The 21,914-nt window shown below is 39.7% G+C and overlaps 1 protein-coding gene across 1 annotated transcript in view; it reads right to left on the reverse strand.

The window, feature by feature from the left end:
- The window catches only part of LOC127423623 (attractin-like protein 1), a 165,667-nt gene that overhangs the window by 113,735 nt on the left and 30,018 nt on the right, over positions 1-21,914 (reverse strand). The window contains exons 7-17 of the mRNA XM_051668087.1: positions 21,575-21,662; positions 20,960-21,215; positions 19,048-19,231; positions 18,761-18,915; positions 18,573-18,657; positions 17,649-17,860; positions 16,199-16,317; positions 15,935-16,067; positions 14,408-14,595; positions 13,463-13,676; positions 10,494-10,682 (exon numbers count right to left, since the gene is read on the reverse strand). Coding sequence (XP_051524047.1) covers positions 10,494-10,682; positions 13,463-13,676; positions 14,408-14,595; positions 15,935-16,067; positions 16,199-16,317; positions 17,649-17,860; positions 18,573-18,657; positions 18,761-18,915; positions 19,048-19,231; positions 20,960-21,215; positions 21,575-21,662 — 1,823 coding nt within the window. The remainder of the gene's footprint in view (positions 1-10,493; positions 10,683-13,462; positions 13,677-14,407; positions 14,596-15,934; positions 16,068-16,198; positions 16,318-17,648; positions 17,861-18,572; positions 18,658-18,760; positions 18,916-19,047; positions 19,232-20,959; positions 21,216-21,574; positions 21,663-21,914) is intronic.

A 21,914-nucleotide genomic window follows, 5' to 3' on the forward strand; every position in this document is an offset into this window, starting at 1 on the left:
GCTGGTCATACAAGAGTTGTATTATTTCTGCCAGCCACAGTTTCCCCACCAGTACGGGGCGATCAGTATAACTGAGTGTCTGTATTCTCTTACTCTTCTTAGAGTTGGAATGATTAAACTCAGTGAGGGAAACATGTAAAGTAGCATGTATGGCCACAGATGCGCTAGAGCATTCACACCCATAGGAGCACCGCCTCTCACCAAAAAGAAGAACAGAGGGCAATGAACGTTTTCGTGCAATGTGAAGAGATCTACGGCAGCTAGCTCGTATCTCTCCCACAGCTGACTCACCACCTGAGGGTGAAGCTTCCACTCTCCATACAGAGGATTCCCCCTGGACAGGAGATCCGCCCACGTATTCATTACTCCCGGAACGTGCGTCACCCGCAATGAGAGAAAGCATGCACCACACCACACAATCAGCTTTTGTGCCAAGTTGTGAAGTCGCTGTGAATGCGTGCCCACTTGCCTTTTTATGTATGCCACTGTTGTCGTGTTGTCCTGCAAAGTGCTTAAATGCTAGAAACACTGTCAGAAACTCCAAAAAGTTTGTGTGCACGTTGCGTAGTGACGCAGGCCAAACCCCATTCACTATTCTGCCTTCACACACCACGCCCCTACCTGTGAGTGACGTGTCTGTCATCACCACTTTCCTCAGAGAGACTGCCCCTAAAGGGATTCTCCAGTGACGGAGAGCGAACATTCACTCTGACAACATTGTCACCCTGCGATTTAAGTGATGGCAGGGAAACAAGTGCCGCACTGCTATCCAGTGATGAAACTCTCTCCCAATGGAATGACTGACGCAGTCGAGACCATCAGACCCAATAGTCGTAAACAGTCTGAATGAGACTTTTTTCCCCTCTGTAAAAAAGGGACAAACAGCTGAGAGTCCATCTGATGCACTCCTCTGACAGAAACACTTTAGTCTGAGTTTAATCTGAGACCCAGATATAGTACTTCCTGCGAGGGCACCAGACAGCTCTTTGTCTCATTTATTTTTAAATCTATGTTCTCTAAATGAGACACCAGCCCTCTCGTATTTATCTCTGCTTGCTGCTGCAACGGGTACAGAGCAGTAGATCATCTAGGTAAGCAGACACTCTGAGACCCGTTAGCACTGCTTCCATCCACTTGCTGAACACTCTCGGTTTAATGACATTCCGAAAGGCACAATCAAAAATTCGTAGGCTACTCCCTGATAAGCAAACCTTAGGAATTTTCTGTGTGAAGGGTAAATGCCAATGTGAAAATATGCGTATTTCAGATTGACTAACGTAAACCAGTCTCTGGGACAAACAAATTGAGAGAGTGCTTTGAGCATGAGCATTTTGAATTTGTACCTTCTAAGGTGTTTGTTGAGGTTCCGCAATTTCAGAATGGGAGAACAGGGATGACGAAATACCTGGAGTAAAAACCCTGAAGGCTGTCCTCTGCCGGCACCACCCTTATAGCTCTTTTGCTAAGCAAAAAGGTCCTGAATCCAGATTGCCCACCTCTAAAATGGGTTGGGAACCCAGAATGTGATTGCTGCAGAGCTCAAGCAGTGACCTTTCGGGGAAGGCAAGTTTCAAACGCCTCCCCATCTTTCTTCCTTAAATCGTACTGATGCTGCATCGTAGAAATCGTAGCCCCGAAAAGGGCTTTCGGTTCCACCAGGGTATTCAGGAAGTCCGTCTTCTCTCTCTCAGACAAACCCGTCAAACCCAGCCAAAGAGCCCCTTCAGCCACGACAGCGAGACCCATGCTGCGGCTGCAGCTCTGGACGGCTCCTCTTGATGTGCGCAGGTTGAGATCCGCAATGACGAAAATCTCCTCCCAGGGCTCCAGGCTGCGAATGCGACAAAAAATAATTGACTGCAACAATAGCTAATTTAAAATCTAGTCGCCATTGGCACCAGTCGGGTTGTGTGCGTTCATATGCGGTTTTGCCAAATATCATCTTGTGAATTATTGAATACATCTTTAGAGCGCGTACAACCAATGTGTCTCCAGCCGCTTTTCATCCGTTCCGTTTCTGACGAGCTCGCTGCACCGCATGCAACGACACATCCAGCGTAAGAGAGTTGTGAACAACTCTTTTGAACCAGGTCTTTTTCAAGAATCACCCAAAAAGAACTGAGGGTGTGAACTCAGGAGCTCAGGTTAGCAGTTTGAATTAGTCACTTTCTCAGCGAATCATCTGTCAGTGTATTCACAACTGGGAGTGCAGACATTTCAAAACAGCCCATAGCCCATGTGTATTCCTGGCTTCTTTAAAAGTCCAGCACCACTTTATAAATATATATACTACCGGTCAACATTTTTGAAACACTTGACTGAAATGTTTCTCATGATCTTAAAAATCTTTTGATCTAAAGGTATATGCTTAAATGTTTTAAATTAGTTTTGTAGACAAACATATAATTGTGCCAACATGTTAATTTATTTCATTATAAAACTACAATTTAATAAAAAATAAAAAAAGGTTTTGAAATTGATGACTTGGCCAAATAATAAAGAAAAGCAGCCAATAAGTGCCCAACATAGATGGGAACTCCTTCAATACTGTTTAAAAAGCATCCCAGGGTGATACCTCAAGAAGTTGGTTGAGAAAATGTTTGCAGATTTTAGGCAAAGTGTGGCTACTTTGAAGATGCTAAAATACTCACCCTGGGATGAGGTATCACCCTGGGATGCTTTTTAAACAGTATTGAAGGAGTTCCCATCTATATGCTGGGCACTTCGTGGCTGCTTTTCTTAATTATTCGGTCCAAGTCATCCATTTAAAAAAAAAAAAAAAATTTAATAACATTTAATTTTGTAATGATGTAAATTAATATGTTGGCACAATTATATTTTTGTCTACAAAACTAATTTCAAACATTTAAGCATATGCCTTCAGATCAAAATGTTTTTAATATCATGAGAAACATTTCAGGCAAGTGACCCCAAACTTTTGAACGGTAGTGTGATATATATATATATATATATATATATATATATATATATATATATATATATATATATATATATATATATATATATATATATATACACAGGTGCATCTCAATAAATTAGAATGTCGTGGAAAAGTTCATTTATTTCAGTAATTCAACTCAAATTGTGAAACTCGTGTATTAAATAAATTCAATGCACACAGACTGAAGTAGTTTAAGTCTTTGATTCTTTTAATTGTGATGATTTTGGCTCACATTTAACAAAAACCCACCAATTCACTATCTCAAAAAATTAGAATATGGTGACATGCCAATCAGCTAATCAACTCAAAACACCTGCAAAGGTTTCCTGAGCCTTCAAAATGGTCTCTCAGTTTGGTTCACTAAGCTACACAATCATGGGGAAGACTGCTGATCTGACAGTTGTCCAGAAGACAATCATTGACACCCTTCACAAGGAGGGTAAGCCACAAACATTCATTGCCAAAGAAGCTGGCTGTTCACAGAGTGCTGTATCCAAGCATGTTAACAGAAAGTTGAGTGGAAGGAAAAAGTGTGGAAGAAAAAGATGCACAACCAACCGAGAGAACCGCAGCCTTATGAGGATTGTCAAGCAAAATCGATTCAAGAATTTGGGTGAACTTCACAAGGAATGGACTGAGGCTGGGGTCAAGGCATCAAGAGCCACCACACACAGACATGTCAAGGAATTTGGCTACAGTTGTTGTATTCCTCTTGTTAAGCCACTCCTGAACCACAGACAACGTCAGAGGTGTCTTACCTGGGCTAAGGAGAAGAAGAACTGGACTGTTGCCCAGTGGTCCAAAGTCCTCTTTTCAGATGAGAGCAAGTTTTGTATTTCATTTGGAAACCAAGGTCCTAGAGTCTGGAGGAAGTGTGGAGAAGCTCATAGCCCAAGTTGCTTGAAGTCCAGTGTTAAGTTTCCACAGTCTGTGATGATTTGGGGTGCAATGTCATCTGCTGGTGTTGGTCCATTGTGTTTTTTGAAAACCAAAGTCACTGCACCCGTTTACCAAGAAATTTTGGAGCACTTCATGCTTCCTTCTGCTGACCAGCTTTTTAAAGATGCTGATTTCATTTTCCAGCAGGATTTGGCACCTGCCCACACTGCCAAAAGCACCAAAAGTTGGTTAAATGACCATGGTGTTGGTGTGCTTGACTGGCCAGCAAACTCACCAGACCTGAACCCCATAGAGAATTTATGGGGTATTGTCAAGAGGAAAATGAGAAACAAGAGACCAAAAAATGCAGATGAGCTGAAGGCCACTGTCAAAGAAACCTGGGCTTCCATACCACCTCAGCAGTGCCACAAACTAATCACCTCCATGCCACGCCGAATTGAGGCAGTAATTAAAGCAAAAGGAGCCCCTACCAAGTATTGAGTACATATACAGTAAATTAACATACTTTCCAGAAGGCCAACAATTCACTAAAAATGTTTTTTTTATTGGTCTTATGATGTATTCTAATTTTTTGAGAGAGTGAATTGGTGGGTTTTTGTTAAATGTGAGCCAAAATCATCACAATTAAAAGAACCAAAGACTTAAACTACTTCAGTCTGTGTGCAATGAATTTATTTAATACACGAGTTTCACAATTTGAGTTGAATTACTGAAATAAATGAACTTCTCCACGACATTCTAATTTATTGAGATGCACCTGTATATATATATATATTTTAGGGGTGTAACGTTACATGTATTCATCCCGAACCGTCATGGTACTGACGTCACAGTTCGGTGCATGCAGTCAGACGAAGAATACATTTGATTCAGTCACAGGCGATCCACACTCCAATCCAGAAGGTTTGCTGTTTGCTAACCGCCACAACAGGAAAAAGAGCAAAAGAAGAGAACATCTATGCACCAACCCAAAACAAGAATGGCATCTCCTAATGTACAAGTTTTATTTATCATTATTCTATTTATTTTGTACTTTTATAACACAAGAGATGCTTTTCAGTTTTGTAGCTGATTGTGACCAAATACCTTTTGTTTTTTATCAACCCTACAAAAAAAATATGGCCTATGCAAGAGTGCATTCCGTTTACTGCTTAGTGCTTAATACACTAAAGGAGGCTGTACTGTACCAATTACCTCAGGGGGGACTAAATGCCGCTAGGTGGAACAAACTGTAATTTGCACTACTGTCTGTTCAAAATAAATGAAAAGAAACCTAGCAATTGGGATTTGTTGCTTTTTCCTGTTGTACCGAACTCGTATCGAACCGTGATCCCAGAAAACCGAGGTACGTACCGAACCCTGAATTCTGTGTACCATTACACCCCTAATATATATATATACATATACACACACACACACACACACACACACATATACAGTACTGTGCAGGATGTCTTCAAAAATAATGCCATAAATAGTTTTCATTTATCAATTAACGTCATACAAAGTCCAGTAAACATAAAAAAGCTAAATAAATATTCGGTGTGACCACCTTTGCCTTCAAAACAGCACCAATTCTCCTAGGTACACCTGGATACAGTTTTTCTTGGTTGTTGGCAGATAGGATGTTCAAAGCTTCTTGGAGAATTTGCCACAGTTCTTCTATCTATTTCACCTGTCTCAATTGCTTCTATCTCTTCTTGTAATCCCAGACTGACACAATATTCAGTGGGGGGTTCTGTGGGGACCATGCCATCTGTTGCAGGGTTCCCTGTTATTCTGTTCTATTATATATGCAAAATAAATGTTTGGGAATCTAAAATGTATATTTCCTATTGACACACTAAAGCTGAAAATATAAAATCTTAAGACAAATGTTTTTGTGAAGCATCTTATGTGCCTAAGACTTTTGCGCAGTACTAATATATATATATATATAAATATAAAAGTTTGTATATATATATATATATATATATATATATACATATATATATATATATACATATATATATATATATACATATATATATATACATATATATATATACATATATATATATACATTATATATATATATATATATATATATATATATATATATATATATATATATATATATATATATATATATATATATACATACATATATATATATATATATAAAAGTTTGGAATAATGTACAGATTTTGCTCTTATGGAAAGAAATTGGTACTTTTATTCACCAAAGTGGCATTCAACTGATCACAATATATAGTCAGGACATTAATAATGTGAAAAATTACTATTACAATTTGGAAAAAATTTCAGAACTTAAACTACTTCAAAGAGTTCTCATCAAAAAATCCTCCATGTGCAGCAATGACAGCTTTGCAGATCCTTAGCATTCTAACTGTCAGTTTGTCCAGATACTCAGGTGACATTTCACCCCACACTTCCTGTAGCACTTGCCATAGATGCGGCTGTCTTGTCGGGCACTTCTCACACACCTTACAGTCTAGCTGATCCCACAAAAGCTCAATGGGTTTAAGATCCATAACACTCTTCCAATTATCTGTTGTCCAATGTCTGTGTTTCTTTGCCCACTCTAACCTTTTCTTTTTATTTTTCTGTTTCAAAAGTGGCTTTTTCTTTGCAATTCTTCCCATAAGGCTTGCACCCCTGAGTCTTCTCTTTACTGTTGTACATGAAACTGGTGTTGAGTGGGTAGAATTCAATGAAGCTGTCAGCTGAGGACATGTGAGGTGTCTATTTCTCGAACTAGAAACTCTGATGTACTTATCCTCTTGTTTAGTTGTACATCTGGGCCTTCCACATCTCATTCTGTCCTTGTTAGAGCCAGTTGTCCTTTGTCTTTGAAGACTGTAGTGTACACCTTTGTATGAAATCTTCAGTTTTTTGGCAATTTCAAGCATTGTATAGCATTCATTCCTCAAAACAATGATTGACTGACGTGTTTCTAGAGAAAGCTGTTTCTTTTTTTTTGCCATTTTTGACCTAATACTGACCTTAAGACATGCCAGTCTATTGCATACTGTGGCAACTCAAAAACAAATGCAAAGACAATGTTAAGCTTTATTTAACGAACCAAATAACTATCAACTGTGTCTGATATAATGGCAAGTGATTTTCTAGTGCCAAATTAGCAATTTAGCATGATTACTCAAGGATAAGGTGTTGGAGTGATGGCTGCTGGAAATGGGGCCTGTCTAGATTTGATCAAAAATGACTTTTTTCAAATAGTGATGGTGCTGTTTTTTTTACATCAGTAATGTCCTGACTATACTTTGTGATCAGCTGAATGCCACTTTGTGAATTAAAGTACCAATTTCCTTCCGAAACAGCAAAATCTGTACATTATTCCAAACTTTTGGCCACCAGTGTAGGTGTATGTGTGTGTGTGTGTGTGTGTGTGTGTGTGTGTGTATGTGTGTATATATATATATATATATATGAGATCTAGCTTTTGACACTTAGGACAATTGAGGGACTCATATACAACTATGACGCAAGGTGCAAACATTTATTGATGCTCAAGAAGACAACACACAACTATATGCATACTATGTTTTATCTGCTTATATAGATTCTAAAGGGCAGTATTAAATAAAAGGTGCACTCAGCGATTCCTGAGAAACACTGTTGATATTTGAACTCAACTGCCAAAACAAACACACCCCACCCTTCAGTGCTCCTTTGGAAGCTCCGCCCCCCAACCAAATTCATGCACGCGCATTGCCAAGGGAACGACAGTAACAGTTCAGTTTGCTGACCAAAAGACACTAACTTTCACAACTCACTTCCAGACACTCACAACTCACCTGCTACTAAATCTAACATCACAAAAACAGCATATATGGGTTCTGTGAAACATGAAGAAAATGAGCAACTTCTGCATCCATCTCCACTGCTGAAAACCTCGCCGATGTTGACGTGGCTCCTAGCCCTCAACTTATCATAATCCTTCTTTTTTAGTTTATATTCATCTGAACTTTTTCTCTTGGTCTGCTTCTCAGTCATTTGTCCTCCTTGTAGTTTAGAAAGTTCACATCAGCCAGATTTGCCGTTGCTCTTCTAATGAATTTCCTTCTCGCTCTGCCCCCACCCCCCATCCTGTGCACGTGCAAAAACCACCCCCTGTTGCTGATTGGCCGGAGTAGTGTTGTGTGGATTGGTCCGATCCACTTTGTTTGTGTCCTATTTACAGAGACAGGGCTATGTACAAATACTATATTCTTTCCAGCCCACCCACAGAACGGACAGCTAGCAGACTGAGAAGATATTGGCAGAATTTGACAAATTTGAGTGCACCTTTAAAATACATAAACCATACAGCACCACTACATTATTGCAAAGAACATTCGTGGCTGTATAAAAAAAAAAAATTAAAATAAAAAAAAGAGCATTCCATTTTCAACTAATGTGCATAAAATAAACAAATAAAAAGTTTTAGTCAGTCCATATTTTCAAATGTTGAGTCAAAAGTAAAATGAGGGGGGAAAATGCATCAATAGTCAGTCCACATGTGTTATACTTGCACTGATGCCACAGTATACTACCCCAGACTCAAGCTTCATAATAACAGTGAAATACCACATTGTTTTTTATGAAGTACAGTTGAATATAGGTTAGCAATATTCCCAGATGGCAGTGGTATTTGGCTGAACTCTGTGGTGAAGTGGCTCAGACTATGAGCTCAGGCCAGGGGCTGTTCAAACAGACGGAACACAACAGAATGGAACCGAACGCAAAGATCTCGAGACACATATTTCCAAGTTGAACATCTTTCCTGACATAGCATTTCAGATTTTTAGGGTGGGCTGCACCAATAAGGTTTAAATGAAGGGTTGAGTTTAGAGCTAATCTAGGATTTGTTGATCCAAATGTTATTTTAATAGGAGTTGTGATGCACCACTTAATTTTAAATACGGTTTGGCAAATCATAGATTAAACATTTAACCTGTGATTAAAACCTTCACCTGAGATTTTGTCCGCCATGATGGATTCTGACCTAGCGGTAGATCGTTAGTACACAAGGCTAATCAAGCAGGTTAAGAAAATGTCGCAGCAGAGTGTACACAAACTTTAAAATATGGCAGCAGAATTTAAGAAAAAAGGACCGCACAGGTCACGGATCCACCTCCCCTCACATCAGCGCCACCGTTGTTACCGGAAATGAAGTGCGCAGGCTGCCAACTGAAGCGAGTATGAAAGAGGAGAGGAGCAATAATGAACAACTGTTGCTTGTTAAATGCCAAATTAACGCCCTCCTCTTTTCCTGCATGTAAAGGATGGGGAAGCGGGTAAATATGCCGCCACCAAAACAACCCGAGATACTCGCCGAATCTGAAAGCATACATCGCAGCCAACGGCTCAAGATTTTGGACAATAATAAACATGAATAATATGTTAAACATCTCTCAGAGCGCTGACTGTTCGCTTACCTAGTCATTCATGTTTAATTAGGTCCATTTTTTATTTAAACCACCTTAGCTGCAAGTTTAAAATTAATCCCTAACTGAGATTTAAATCAGAGTTTGAAGTATACGAGCAACAGGATTAAACTTAATTCAGATTTACAGTGAAATTTAAATCAGGATAAAAATAATGGTTTATACAGTATGTAATCCTGATTATTTTTAAACAAGGTTTAAAATTTGGTGCAACAGAATTATCAGTTAAACATTCATTTAATTTAATCTAAATTTACAATTAACCCTTGTTGGTGCAACCCACCCTTAGCATTGTTAGATGCTGTGTCTAACTATAAAGAACTTTAAAAAGCATCTTGAGACACCTGCTTTCTGTTAAACTGTATTTGTTGCGCAGAGTCTAGCCTTTTTTAGCGCAAGAATGCGATCGATCTGCAGTCTTCGTCAGTGCTTGGCACACATGCAAAATTCGAATGCACAGTTTAAGCTTTCGAAGGTGCATTTTTTTTTCTTAAATTCAACGAATATTTTAGAATTTTCATTTGACAATTCTATTAAAGGGATTTGTGAGAAAAAAGCTCCAGTAAGACTAGTACTCTAGGTGTTCTCAACATTTTATTCAAACAAATAAAATCCCCTTCTACCAGAGATGAACAGTAACTGTAGCTCTCTATAGCTGGAGATGTACATATAGGCCACCAGCCAAATGAAGCATTACACCATATCCTAACCAGGCAATTTTCAGTTTGCTGATACAAAACCATTTAAATGAAGATTCTCTTTCGAAGCCGTGGCGCGGTGGTTGATAAATGTTCTCGCTAAATTTTGATGCAGTGTGCTCTCGGGCATGTAAGCTGGGGTCCGGACTACTCCTAATCCCATTCTACTCTCTCTCTCTCCCTACACATTCATGTAATTCTATACTATCCTGACTAATAAGGACAGAAATGCCTTTAAAATATATATACTACAATCATTAATTTACATGTTAATTTACTAACACAATATTGAATCTGCACCCACAGATTTACACAGAACTGGAACGTATGTCATTCACGTTCTGCACACGTTTCCCACTTCTTGCAGTTTTGGTTAAAAAATATTTTGGCTGATTGGATAATGATTTTATCTACCAATAACAGATTCCGCTTGGACATGCTCAAAGGCAGTGATGACTACAATATGTAAATAAGGACACTCACACAGACATTCTCCTGTCTGCCACTCCAGGCACTGGCCATAGGGGAAGGAAATGACGTAGGCATTGGAGTCCACACAGCGCTTCGTACTTCCACACCACATGCACTCCATGGCCTGGCTGGTGCAGTTCTCACAGGTGGTGCGCAGGGAGCAGGGCATCTTACATGGGCGGACGTTTTGGTTCGGGCTCACTGGAGGGGAGAAAAAATTGGCTCATAAGAATGAGGTTACTTTTATAATGTTTCTGGGCTGAAAAAGGAATGCTTATGTATCTTATGGGCATGTGTCTATGACTTTACAAAGGCTAAGTTCACATCGTTTGAGATTGTCAAATGTACTGTATATTCCAGTGGTGGGCCATGCATTTTAAGTCTAGGCCTTCAGTGTAATTCATGCCATTAAGCGAACACAGTTTCACAATGAATAAGACACCGTATGCCTTTGGGCATCATACATTATGTTGCAGCGAACTAGTAATACCAACTGACATTTTAAAAACACATCCACGCACGAAAGCCAGAACTTGAAATTACACTTAATGCTCAAGCAAGCCTAATTTTAACTGCAGCATGACTATTCTGTGAAATGAACATCTCTTGAACAGACATTCAAAAATCATAATTTTTCATATGAATCTACCAAGGAGGTCTATAATACCTGGAAAAATCTAATAATATTTGCAATTTAAATGTTGCTTGCAATAAATTTCATTTCATCAGGGTACACGGTTATGCTGTGTTCCATTCAAGTTGGATATGGGATATTCCTACTTGATATCTCAGACAATAAATGCACTCCATTCCCCGATATTCGGAAGATGACATTTAAGGAAACAAAACTGCAATGCTCCCGTTAGCTTAGCAGGGGTTTGACTCTCATTAGAGATGTCTCCTAGCAACCAAACTGATAAACAATGCTGCAGTGCTAGCATTTGTGCTACAGGTGTATGATTATCAAAAGGGATTATGTTTTATACACCTGTTTCTGCAGGCATTTGCTAAACAAGCTTTAATATCATGTAATGTGGAAACGAACTCATTTATCAATATTACTTAATAAAGTGAATGTTGGAGCCTGGGTAGCTCAGTGGTAAAGATGCTGGCTACCACCCCTGGAGTTCGCTAGTTCAAATCCCAGGGCGTGCTGAGTGACTCCAGCCAGGTCTCCTAAGCAACCAAATTGCTAGGGAGGCCAGAGTCACATGGGGTAACCTCCTCGTGATCGCTATAATGCTGTTTGCTCTTGGTGGGGCGCATGGAGAGTTGTGCATGGATGCCGCGTTGGGTGGCGTGAAGCCTCCACATGTGCTATATCTCCACGGTAACGTGCTGAACAAGCCACGTGATAAGAGGCGCGGGTTGACGGTCTCAGACGTGGCGGCAGCTGAGATTTGTTCTCCGTCACCCGGATTGAGGCGAGTCACTACGCCACCACGAGGACTTAGAGCACACTGGAAACTGGGCATTCCAAATTGGGAGAAAAAGGGGAAAAAATCCAAAGAATAAATAAATAAATAAAGTGAATGTTTATCACTTACTTTGTATATCTCCCTGAGTGTTGACATGATTGTGTGACATCATGCCCCTGCATCTCGGCAAAATCAGTGTTGAGAATTTCTGCACGAGCCTACAAGTTGTAATTCTGACTTCAAGATGCATTCCATTGCACTTTTCCACGTAGGAAGTTGTAAAATCCCACTTTCCGAGTTGAATGGAATGCAGCACTACTTTTCAAAACTTGATCCAACACTGAATGCTCAAGCAGCCTAATTTACACTTAGAAAACTCCTGATGTTGCTATAACAATGCAAAAAGCATTTACCAATTTGCTTGAAGTGAAAATCAGTCCTCCTTTCTTGTTTAATAAATTAAGCAATCACACGGTAATGCAGAACATCTTGTGTTTTTAAATCCATAAGGATCTCTTTCTCAACGTCAATCCCAGCAGTGATAACAGCCGACTCGTCAGACAGCTTGATCTTACGCTTTTCGCTCTTGAATTACGTACATCACTTAAAGCGTGATTGTGTCACTCAAGGTCAGCTAGAAGGCCTCGACCGGGACATATCCTAAAGATCACATCCACCAAGAACAAATAAATCAATCTGACTGGCTGATGAATCTGACAATCTGACTTTAGTTGCCCATTCATTTGCACTGTTGAGGGATTCTGAAGAAATTCTGAAGGCCAGACGGGGTGGAGCTCAAACTCACGTGCTGCTTCGGGCATGCGATTTGTGAAACAGTTGTCACACTTTGCTTGTAAGCATCAAGGAATAAATTCTGACTGGATAATTTCTCTATTTGTTTGTAGATTAATTAAGAGTGGCAAGCAATTAAAAAGGTGATTGAGAATGAAAGGATGAAAAATATTTATTTATTTGGCATGTTAGGCCAGTAGGCTATTTGCTTTGCTGGCGCTGAGAATTCGCCACTGGTATATTCAAACAAGTGTGACTGTCAAATTGTTCTGTTCATATAACAGCTTAAAGGAGGGCCTTGAATTCTGTCTATATGAACGAATGACCAAAGTCAAGCACCTTTTCTATTCGCAAGGTAGCATCACTAACGTCTGTTATCGCAGCGACAATGATGAAAGTAAAAAAAAAAAAAACAATTAAAAGCCGACTACAATAACGACGGAGAGTCTTTTCATGATTTACATGACATTAAGTAATTTGTCAAATCTTAATTATCAGATGATTCTGAATGCTTTTATATATATATATATATATATATATATATATATATATATATATATATATATATATATATATATATATTTTTTTTTTTTTTTAACGGAGTGTTTAACTCAGTTATAAAATGTGGTTATCGCTCACATTCAAACTGTGTGAACATAACCATATTTAGCACTCTAAAACAGGACTGACAAACATGTTCTGCTTCTGTGTGGAAATAGCATCCGACAGAGTGAAGAATAAAAGCAACAGAGAGAAGGAATAGCAACTCACCAACTGGTTTCTCACAGATGAGGCCATCTGTGTTGGCGGTGCAGGGATTAGCCTTGAGGCCAGAGACCTGAGCCCTCTCCAGGTAAGCACAGAAGCCTGAGTCATTGGGCTCACCGGGCAACCACTGCAGAGAGGTGTTAGTGAATGGAGACATGTCCTCCCACCCCCAGTATGACACATTGATCTTCCTCAGGCCCACCCATGGGGACAGTTTCTGCAGGACGAATGCAATGAGTCAGAGGGACAGTTGGGGCACTGACAAAGTGGGGGCATCTACAAGGTTAGGGAATAACCAACCAGTTACCCAATAAAGTATTTGGACACTTAAATCACACTTAAATTTTTAGTTTTATTGCATTAGATACAAAATATCAAACCAAGTGGCATCTAGACCTTTTCAAAGCCACTATGCAATGATTTTAAAGGGGTTGTAACATGATAAATAAAAATGTCCTTGATCTTTTGACATATAAGAGGTTATTGTCCTTTAAAAGCATACTGTAATTTCAAAACTCAAAACTTCCTCTTCACTGCAAAAAGAGCATTTGTTGAAACCAAGCTGCCAAAACATCTGTTCTCTACTTCCTCCACATTGTGATGTCACACTGTGATACACATTTGCATCTGACCACCTCCAAAACACTTCCTTAGCCAGCCCATTAGCGGTGAGCAGTGAGATTGCAAGTAAAGAGCAGGTCAATCAAGAGCAGAGAGCCAATCATTACAGTGGGCATTTACTGTCAAGTCTAAAAGGAGAAGCAGCACCAAAACAGACTGGTTCTGACAGAGGGGCAAAATGAGGGTTGAAAATGATCATGTTTTACATACATGTTTTAGAGCAAAAACATTTACTAATATTATAAAGGAACCTCAAGGAACATTAAAATAATAAAAAAGGCATGTCATGGCCCCTTTAAACAATAGCTCTCAAGGTGAGACACAAACCTTCCCCTTCTGCTGGTACTTTTGCAGTTCCTCCAGAATAAAATCCACTTGCTTGGCTGTGGTAAGTGAGGCAATGTTGCCCTCCAGGTTCTTGCAGTAGTGCTGAGCATTGTCATAGCTCTCCTTGCTGGAGTTGATCTGCAGACAGGCCTCCCCAACATTGCTCCAACCATCTCCACACAGCTGGGCTACAGACAGATCATGAGAGATGGATGAATCAGGAGATTTTAAGTCAAGCCTTTTTTATTCTCTATTTCTACTTTTGATGGCAGTTTTTCCAGAGATGGCAGGAGAGCCCTTAACCAAATATAATTATATATATATATTTTTTTTTAAATAAATAAATAACTGGGGGGCCTGGGTAGCTCAGCGAGTATTGATGCTGACCACCAACCCTGAAGTCGCGAGTTCGAATACAGGGCATGCTGAGTGACTCCAGCCAGGTCTCCTAAGCAACCAAATTGGCCCGGTTGCTAGTGAGGGTAAAGTCACATGGGGTAACCTCCTCGTGGTTGCTATAATGCGTGGCTTTCGCTCTCAGTGGGGCGCTTGGTGAGTTGTGTGTGGATGCCGCGGAGAATAGCGTGGGCCTCCACACGCGCTCCGTCTCCGCGGTAACCCGCTCAACAAGTCACATGATAAGATGCACGGATTGATGGTCTCAGACGCGGAAGCAACTGAGATTCGTCCTCTGCCACCTGGATTGAGGCGTGTCACTACGCCACCACGAGAACTTAGAGCGCATTGGGGAGAAAAGGGGAGAAAATTAAAATAAATAAATCACTGAAATAAAATTGAATACTTTTACTAATTTAAAATACACAAAAAGACAAAAGGGCCCTACCCCATCAAACCAAAAATTTAAGTACAATACTAGATAAGTAAGCTCTTCAGATAAACTGCAAAGCTTAGAAGAGGTGGTAAATGGAAGGAAAGGGCATCTTTTCGAATCTTCCAGACATTAGCTCTGCTCCAAAAGCTAGTGAGCTGCTTGACTAGACAGAATTTTAATGCATTAGGTGCTGTAAGTGATTTTAGCCATTCTAAATTCCACGAGACTGAGCCATTGATTTAGCCACACCCCCTCTCATGACACTTATTTCAGTGATATCTTTCAGGAAATAGGAAACATTTTTGCATACCTTTCCATGAAAAAAAATCACTTACAGCACCTTTAAAGTCACATTCCAAATGCAAAGGCTGTTGCAACAGGTAAGATAAATGAAAGATCTAATTGAAAATATTTTGTTGCTATTTTACCCAATATGTGTGTGTGTGTGTGTGCTGTGTACTTTCTGCTTCTGTCTATAGATTAGCAACACGTTAACATCAAACTCTATTGGAAACAAATGTAAGGAGAGTCTTCTGCGCACTTCATGTGAGCGCCGCTATTTGTGTGGCACGCAGAGTTGCTGCCTATGTAGTGGGTTCCAGATCAGTCACTTATTAGTTTCCATTTCAGTTAGCATGCTGCCTATGTAAGCAGGACAGCTCACTAGGTTTTGGAAGAGATAAAATTCCTCTTACCAGGGAGGTTGTGGCATTCCTGCTGTTGAGGATCCCACTGGCAGCTCAGGTTGAGGGAGCAGCTCTTGCAATTGGCCATCTTACTGCAAATCTGCTCATTCCTGATTGGACATTTGGTGAAATTCTTCACAGTCTAGTTAGGAGGGGAAAAAAACACACTAAGTAAAATTAAGAGACATCAACAAACAAATGCAAGGATGCTAGTGGCGAATATTGCATATATCTGTGGAGTGTAGCACTGGTGCCACCTGCAGGCTAACTTACAGCAGTGCAGTTACTGAGAGCTGAGATGCATTTCTTGCCGTCACACCATTGACATCCATTAGTGTTGGCGGTACAACTGGTGCAGTCAGAAAAGCGGTAACATCTCTCATCTACTGTGGCTTGTGGTGAGACATATTAAAAAAGTAGGACAAGAAAAGTAAAGGGGAGATGAAAAGCAGAACCATCTAGACTAAAAAATGTGACACTCCTAAGTATTAATATCCAAAAGCTGTCAGGCATACATTAATCTAAAGAGACATCTAAGCAATGTGAGATTAGTTCACAGAGCTGTGTGTGCTCTCATATTAGAACTTTGAACAATGTAGAAGAGAAACATTAAGCACTTCAAACACCTTCAATTCCCCATTTACTGTCTTATCACAAAACTTAACAGTTTCTCTCTTTTGACTTTAGTATTATTTAATAAAATCCTTCCTTCACTAGAGAAACATTGTTACCCCTCCCTTAACTTTAGACAGCTCTCACAAACACACCAGACAAGTGTTTTCTCCACCACTATTCAGAATCTACAGAGAATCAGTTTGAAGTCAACTATTATCAAGCTATTTTTAGGTTGTTTCTTTAGAAAAATGTAAACACTTTAGCGCTATCAAAACATTGCTGTTTGTTTGATCATCCCAACCAGACCAACACAGCAACACTGGCTCAACCAATGCCATGAGTTTGGGAAACCCATTTTATAACATTATTCATTGTCATTTTTTATTCATGTAATTATTTTTGCAATTCCATTTGGTGATGCTAGTGGCACAGAAACTCTTTCATGGAACAGAAAAGGAGATGTCAGGCAGAATGTTAGGGACTGAGGCTTCACTTAAAAAAAAAAAAAGAAGTGTCAACATTATTCAAAATTACTACTTTTGTGTTCCATGGAAGAGTAAGTGTGAGTAAATGATGGCAGAATTTTAATTTTGAGTAAACTAACCATTTAAAGAGTGGTTGGGGGACAGAAAGAATTCAAAAAATTCTTTAGGACACAGCAGACACACACAACAAAAAGGGCCAGCATTGCCATGGATTATCCCAGCATGCACCTCTCAGACCTCAGGTTTGAATTTCAAATCAAACAAATGAGGACAGATATTGCATGGGTTGGAGGTCCCCGCACACACTCATACACACAAACACAGACTAAATTGCGGCTGGTTTAGTGTGATTGGTTGTGTTCTGACATGTGGCAAAATATCAAACAGAGCCAGCAGTCCTGCAGAGCAGCAGAGGGCTTTGGGAAACTCTCCTCTGTGTCTGCTTTAGACAGCCTGTGCCCCTACCATTACTCTCTCATTAAAACATCCCGTGCACAATGTGGCAGACACACCCGAGGGCTCAGATCAGCACAAACAAGCCAGACTGATTTCCCAGCTTGGGCATGGTGGAAAATGTTGCAGCTGAGTGTGGCAGGGGAGTCTGTGAGCCTCCAGACACCTACCAGCTTTGGCAGGGCAGAATGGAGCAGGTGTAGAGCTGTTAGTGAAGCTGAGCTCCCAGGACACGCAACGGGTCCCTTTCCAAACGCAGCGCACGCCAGGGCCTGCAGCCTCACAGCGCTCCTGCCTCAGGAAGGCCTCACAGATGGGTGGCCTGTAGATGAGCACGTCATTCAGAAGCACACTGAAAAAACCACCAAACACATACATAGACCTAGAAGGAAAAGAGAACATGAAAATTGTTAAAGGGATAGTTTACCTAAGAATGAAAATTCTGTTAGCGTTTACTCTCATTCACTGTATGGACAAAAGATGCAAAGAAAGTCAATAGTGACTGAGACTAACATAATACATAACATCTCCTTTTATGTTCCACGGAAGAAAGTCATATGGGTTTGGAATAACATCAGCCGTGTTGGGTAAGTCACTCAAAAATAGTCAACTACTACAAATTACTAATTATTTATCTAAAAATGTAATCAGATTACTTTACTAATTACTTCACTGAAAAGTAATCACAATACTAATTATTTTACTTTTAAGATACTTTCTAAAACAGTGTTCTGCTCAATAAATTTAAAATAATGTCTATATTTCTTTCTTGTTCATTGTTACACACAAGTCTTACACTCAGAACCTTACATTTCTCCTTCACAATGACTTGTTACGGGGCCATTATTCATGTATTCTACATAGATAATATATTAGAAATAAGCCTAACCCTATAATGTACTTAAAAGTTAATTAAAGTAATTGAAAGTCAGTAACTGTAATCTAAACACAGGTATTTAAAATGTAATTTTAAAAAAGAAATTATATTACAGTAACTAATTATTTTGTAATTGGACACTGAACCCAACAGTGAACATCAGTGCAAGTAAGTGCTGAATATTTTTTTGTTTATGCATATTTCATAGAGTTCTTACCCGTTACTGGTGACTGCAGTATGCCCAAAGCGGTTGACATCTCTGTGCAAGTTCGGTTTAGGGAGGACTTTCCACTCATCACACGCTGCAAGACAAGAAACATTCTTACTTTTAAATAATCCTTTACACTAACATTAACAATGAAACCTAACTGTATGTTAAAGATGCAGTAAGGGGCCAGCACAAACCAATGTCATAAGCAATGAAGTCAGCAGAGAAGCACTTGGCTCCATTGCTAAGAGACGTGTCATTATGGGTATTTCCTCCAAAGATGAGCAGAGTTCCTCCTAACAGCACAGATGAGTGCAAGTAACGTGGGTAACCGCTCTCCCTCAGAATTGTCCTACAACACACAACAACTGACATCAAAATGGCACAAAACTGAAAACAAGTCAACTACACCCTTTAAATATGTATATAACATGATTACAACCTATTTATGCTTGAGTGTGAATGTGTCTCTGTGTGCTCTTACCAGGTGCGGGTCTGAACCTCATAGCGGTATAAATCATCCACAAGGCCATATTTGTTGGCAGGGAGAGATTTGTAGCCCCCGTGGACATACACACTTTTGCTGCCACTGTCGAACACACTGCTGTGGCCGTACCCACCCTGAGCGATCGCTCCTCTGGTATCTGGCACCAGCCATATGTTTGTTCCTGTGTACAGAATGAACAAAATATTCACTGTAATTAAAGGGAAAGTTCACCCAAAAATGAAAATTCTCTCATTATTTACTCACCCTCATACAATTCCTGTTGTGTATGACTTTCTCTCCTCTGCCGAACACAAAAGAAGATATTTAGAAGAATATCTCAGCTCTGTTGGTCCTTACAATGCAAGTGAATGGTGACCAGACATTTGAAGCTCCAAAAATCACATAAAGGCCACATAAAAGTTATCCATAAGATTCCAGTGGTTAAATCCATATCTTCAGAAGCGATATGACATGTGTGGGTGAGAAACAGATCAATATTTAAGTAATTGTTTTGTTATAAAGCTACACTTTTCACATTCTTTCACATTCTGAAAGTGAAAGTGGAGATTTATGGTAAAAAGGACTTAAATATTGATGTTTCACACCCACACTTATCGCTTCTGAAGATATGGATTTAACCACTGGAGCCTTATGGATTACTTTTATGTGGCTATTATGTGATTTTTGGAGCTTCAAAGGTCTGGTCACCATTCACTTGCATTGTAAGGACCAACAGAGCTAAGATATTTCTTCTAAAAATCTTTGTTTGTGTTCTGCAGAAAAAAGGAAGTCATACACCTATGGGATGGAATAAGGGAGAGTAAATGATGATAGAACATATTTTTGGGTGAACTATCCCTTTAAGTATAATTTGTATGATAACAAGAGGAAATCAGAGTGTTTATGTGTTTGATTGTTGCTGAGATCAAAAAATAAAAAAAATAAATAAAGCTAAGTTTTCTTATTTAAAAAAAAAAAAAAAGGCCTTTTTTTTTCTACCCAATTTTGGCATGCCCAATTCCCAATGCGCTTTGGGTCCTCGTGGTGGCGTAGTAACTCGCCTCAATCCGGGTGGCGGATGACGAATTTCAGTTGCCTCTGCGTCTGAGACAGTCAATCCGTGCATCTTATCACGTGGCTTCTTGAGCACGTTACCACGGAGACCAAGCGTGTGTGGAGGCTCGTGCTATTCTCCGCGCCATCCATGCACAACTCGCCACACGCGAGAGCGAGAACCACATTATAGTGACCACGAGGAGGTTAACCCAACGTGACTCTCCCCACTGGCCAACAACCGGGCCAACTGGATGCTTAGGAAGCCTGACTAGAGTCACTCAGCACGCCCTGGATTCGAACTTGCGACTCCAAGTGTGGTAGTCAGCGTCTTTACTTGCTGAGCTGCCCGGGCCCCCAAAGCTAAGTTTTCTTAAAACAAAAAGCCTTTAAGAAACATCTGTGAGTATTCCACACTGATCAAGTGTGTTAGAGTAGGAGTAAGAGCGAGCTGACTCATTCCAACAGAATCAAGGTTTGGGTAAGAGTTCACTACACATTAAAGATCACTTGAGAACATGAAGATTATACTTTGATTAATCCTGAGTTTTGCAGGATTTAAAAAGGTACAGATTATCTGAAAACCCCAGCCAGATACATAAACTGCACAATGCTTCTTGCAAAAAACCACAGCTCCATCTACAGGCACTCTGATGTAAAAACAATCAAATCAATCCTTGCAGATCCACACTTAATGCAGGATCTTAATCTTAATGTTATTTAAAATCATGAGGATCATTTTTAAATAACCAAATTCACAAGTCATTATTTTTAAGGTACTTGCAGAACACTACACCATTCAATTCTAATTTTAAGACATACAATATATTACGGCAATACTGGGTCAGTCACTCACGCATGTTGTACTCCTGGACATTGCTGATGTAGCTGTAGATGGAGGAGTAGCCGAAGATGACCACCATAATCACATCCCCATTATCCATCTCTGCTATGTGGGCCGAGTGGCCCTCAACAGCGTAGATCTGCCCATGAGCCGGCACACTTGGAAACTTCTGTGACCACGTCATTCTGGGTATGTTGAACACCCACAGCTCATCTGTTACATTACTGGCACCCATCTCCAACTTGCCTCCAAACATATAGATTTCATCCTGAAAGAAAATAAAAGATTTATGAACATTCTGAATCTTTCAAACTATTGGTCAACATTCTATCATTTCCATTTTTATTTCAACATTTTAAATATCACAAGTGTTGCGTTGATTCACTGTGTTTTGGAATGATGGAAGAGTGGCAGAGAAGAATAAGGGTTGCTGCAGGATATCAATGCCTTTGCTAGGATAAGCAAAGCAGATCTGTATCAGATTGTATACCCAGACCAAAAGCTAGAACATGTAATCAGCTAAATAGTCTTATTCACTCATCCTGACACTGATTACAGCTATTTAGCTTTAAGACAAAAATGTATTGTTGCTAAAAATTTTGTGAAACATTTCAACACTAATGTTACCCGATATATTGCCAAGGAGTGGCCGTATCTCGGCAGGGGTCCGCTACTGATGGGTACAGTGTTCCAGATGCCACTTTCAAGATTATAACTGCAAAGAAACAAAGAAATAGATGTCAAGTCTAATGTTGCAGTGTACATAATATACAATAATCCACAAACATCCAATACAAAGAGATCCTTGTTCAGACTCGACAATGGCTTCTACACTCCAGATGTCAGATTACTAAATTCCAACACAGGCACAGGCTTGCACAAATGTATTATTATAATTGCCGTTTGTGTTGTTATTTTTGGATAAATGCCTTAACGATCCTCTCACATGCAAATAAGCAATGCCATA

The sequence above is a fragment of the Myxocyprinus asiaticus genome, chromosome 32 (assembly GCF_019703515.2).
Source record: "Myxocyprinus asiaticus isolate MX2 ecotype Aquarium Trade chromosome 32, UBuf_Myxa_2, whole genome shotgun sequence".
NCBI lineage: Eukaryota > Metazoa > Chordata > Actinopteri > Cypriniformes > Catostomidae > Myxocyprinus > Myxocyprinus asiaticus.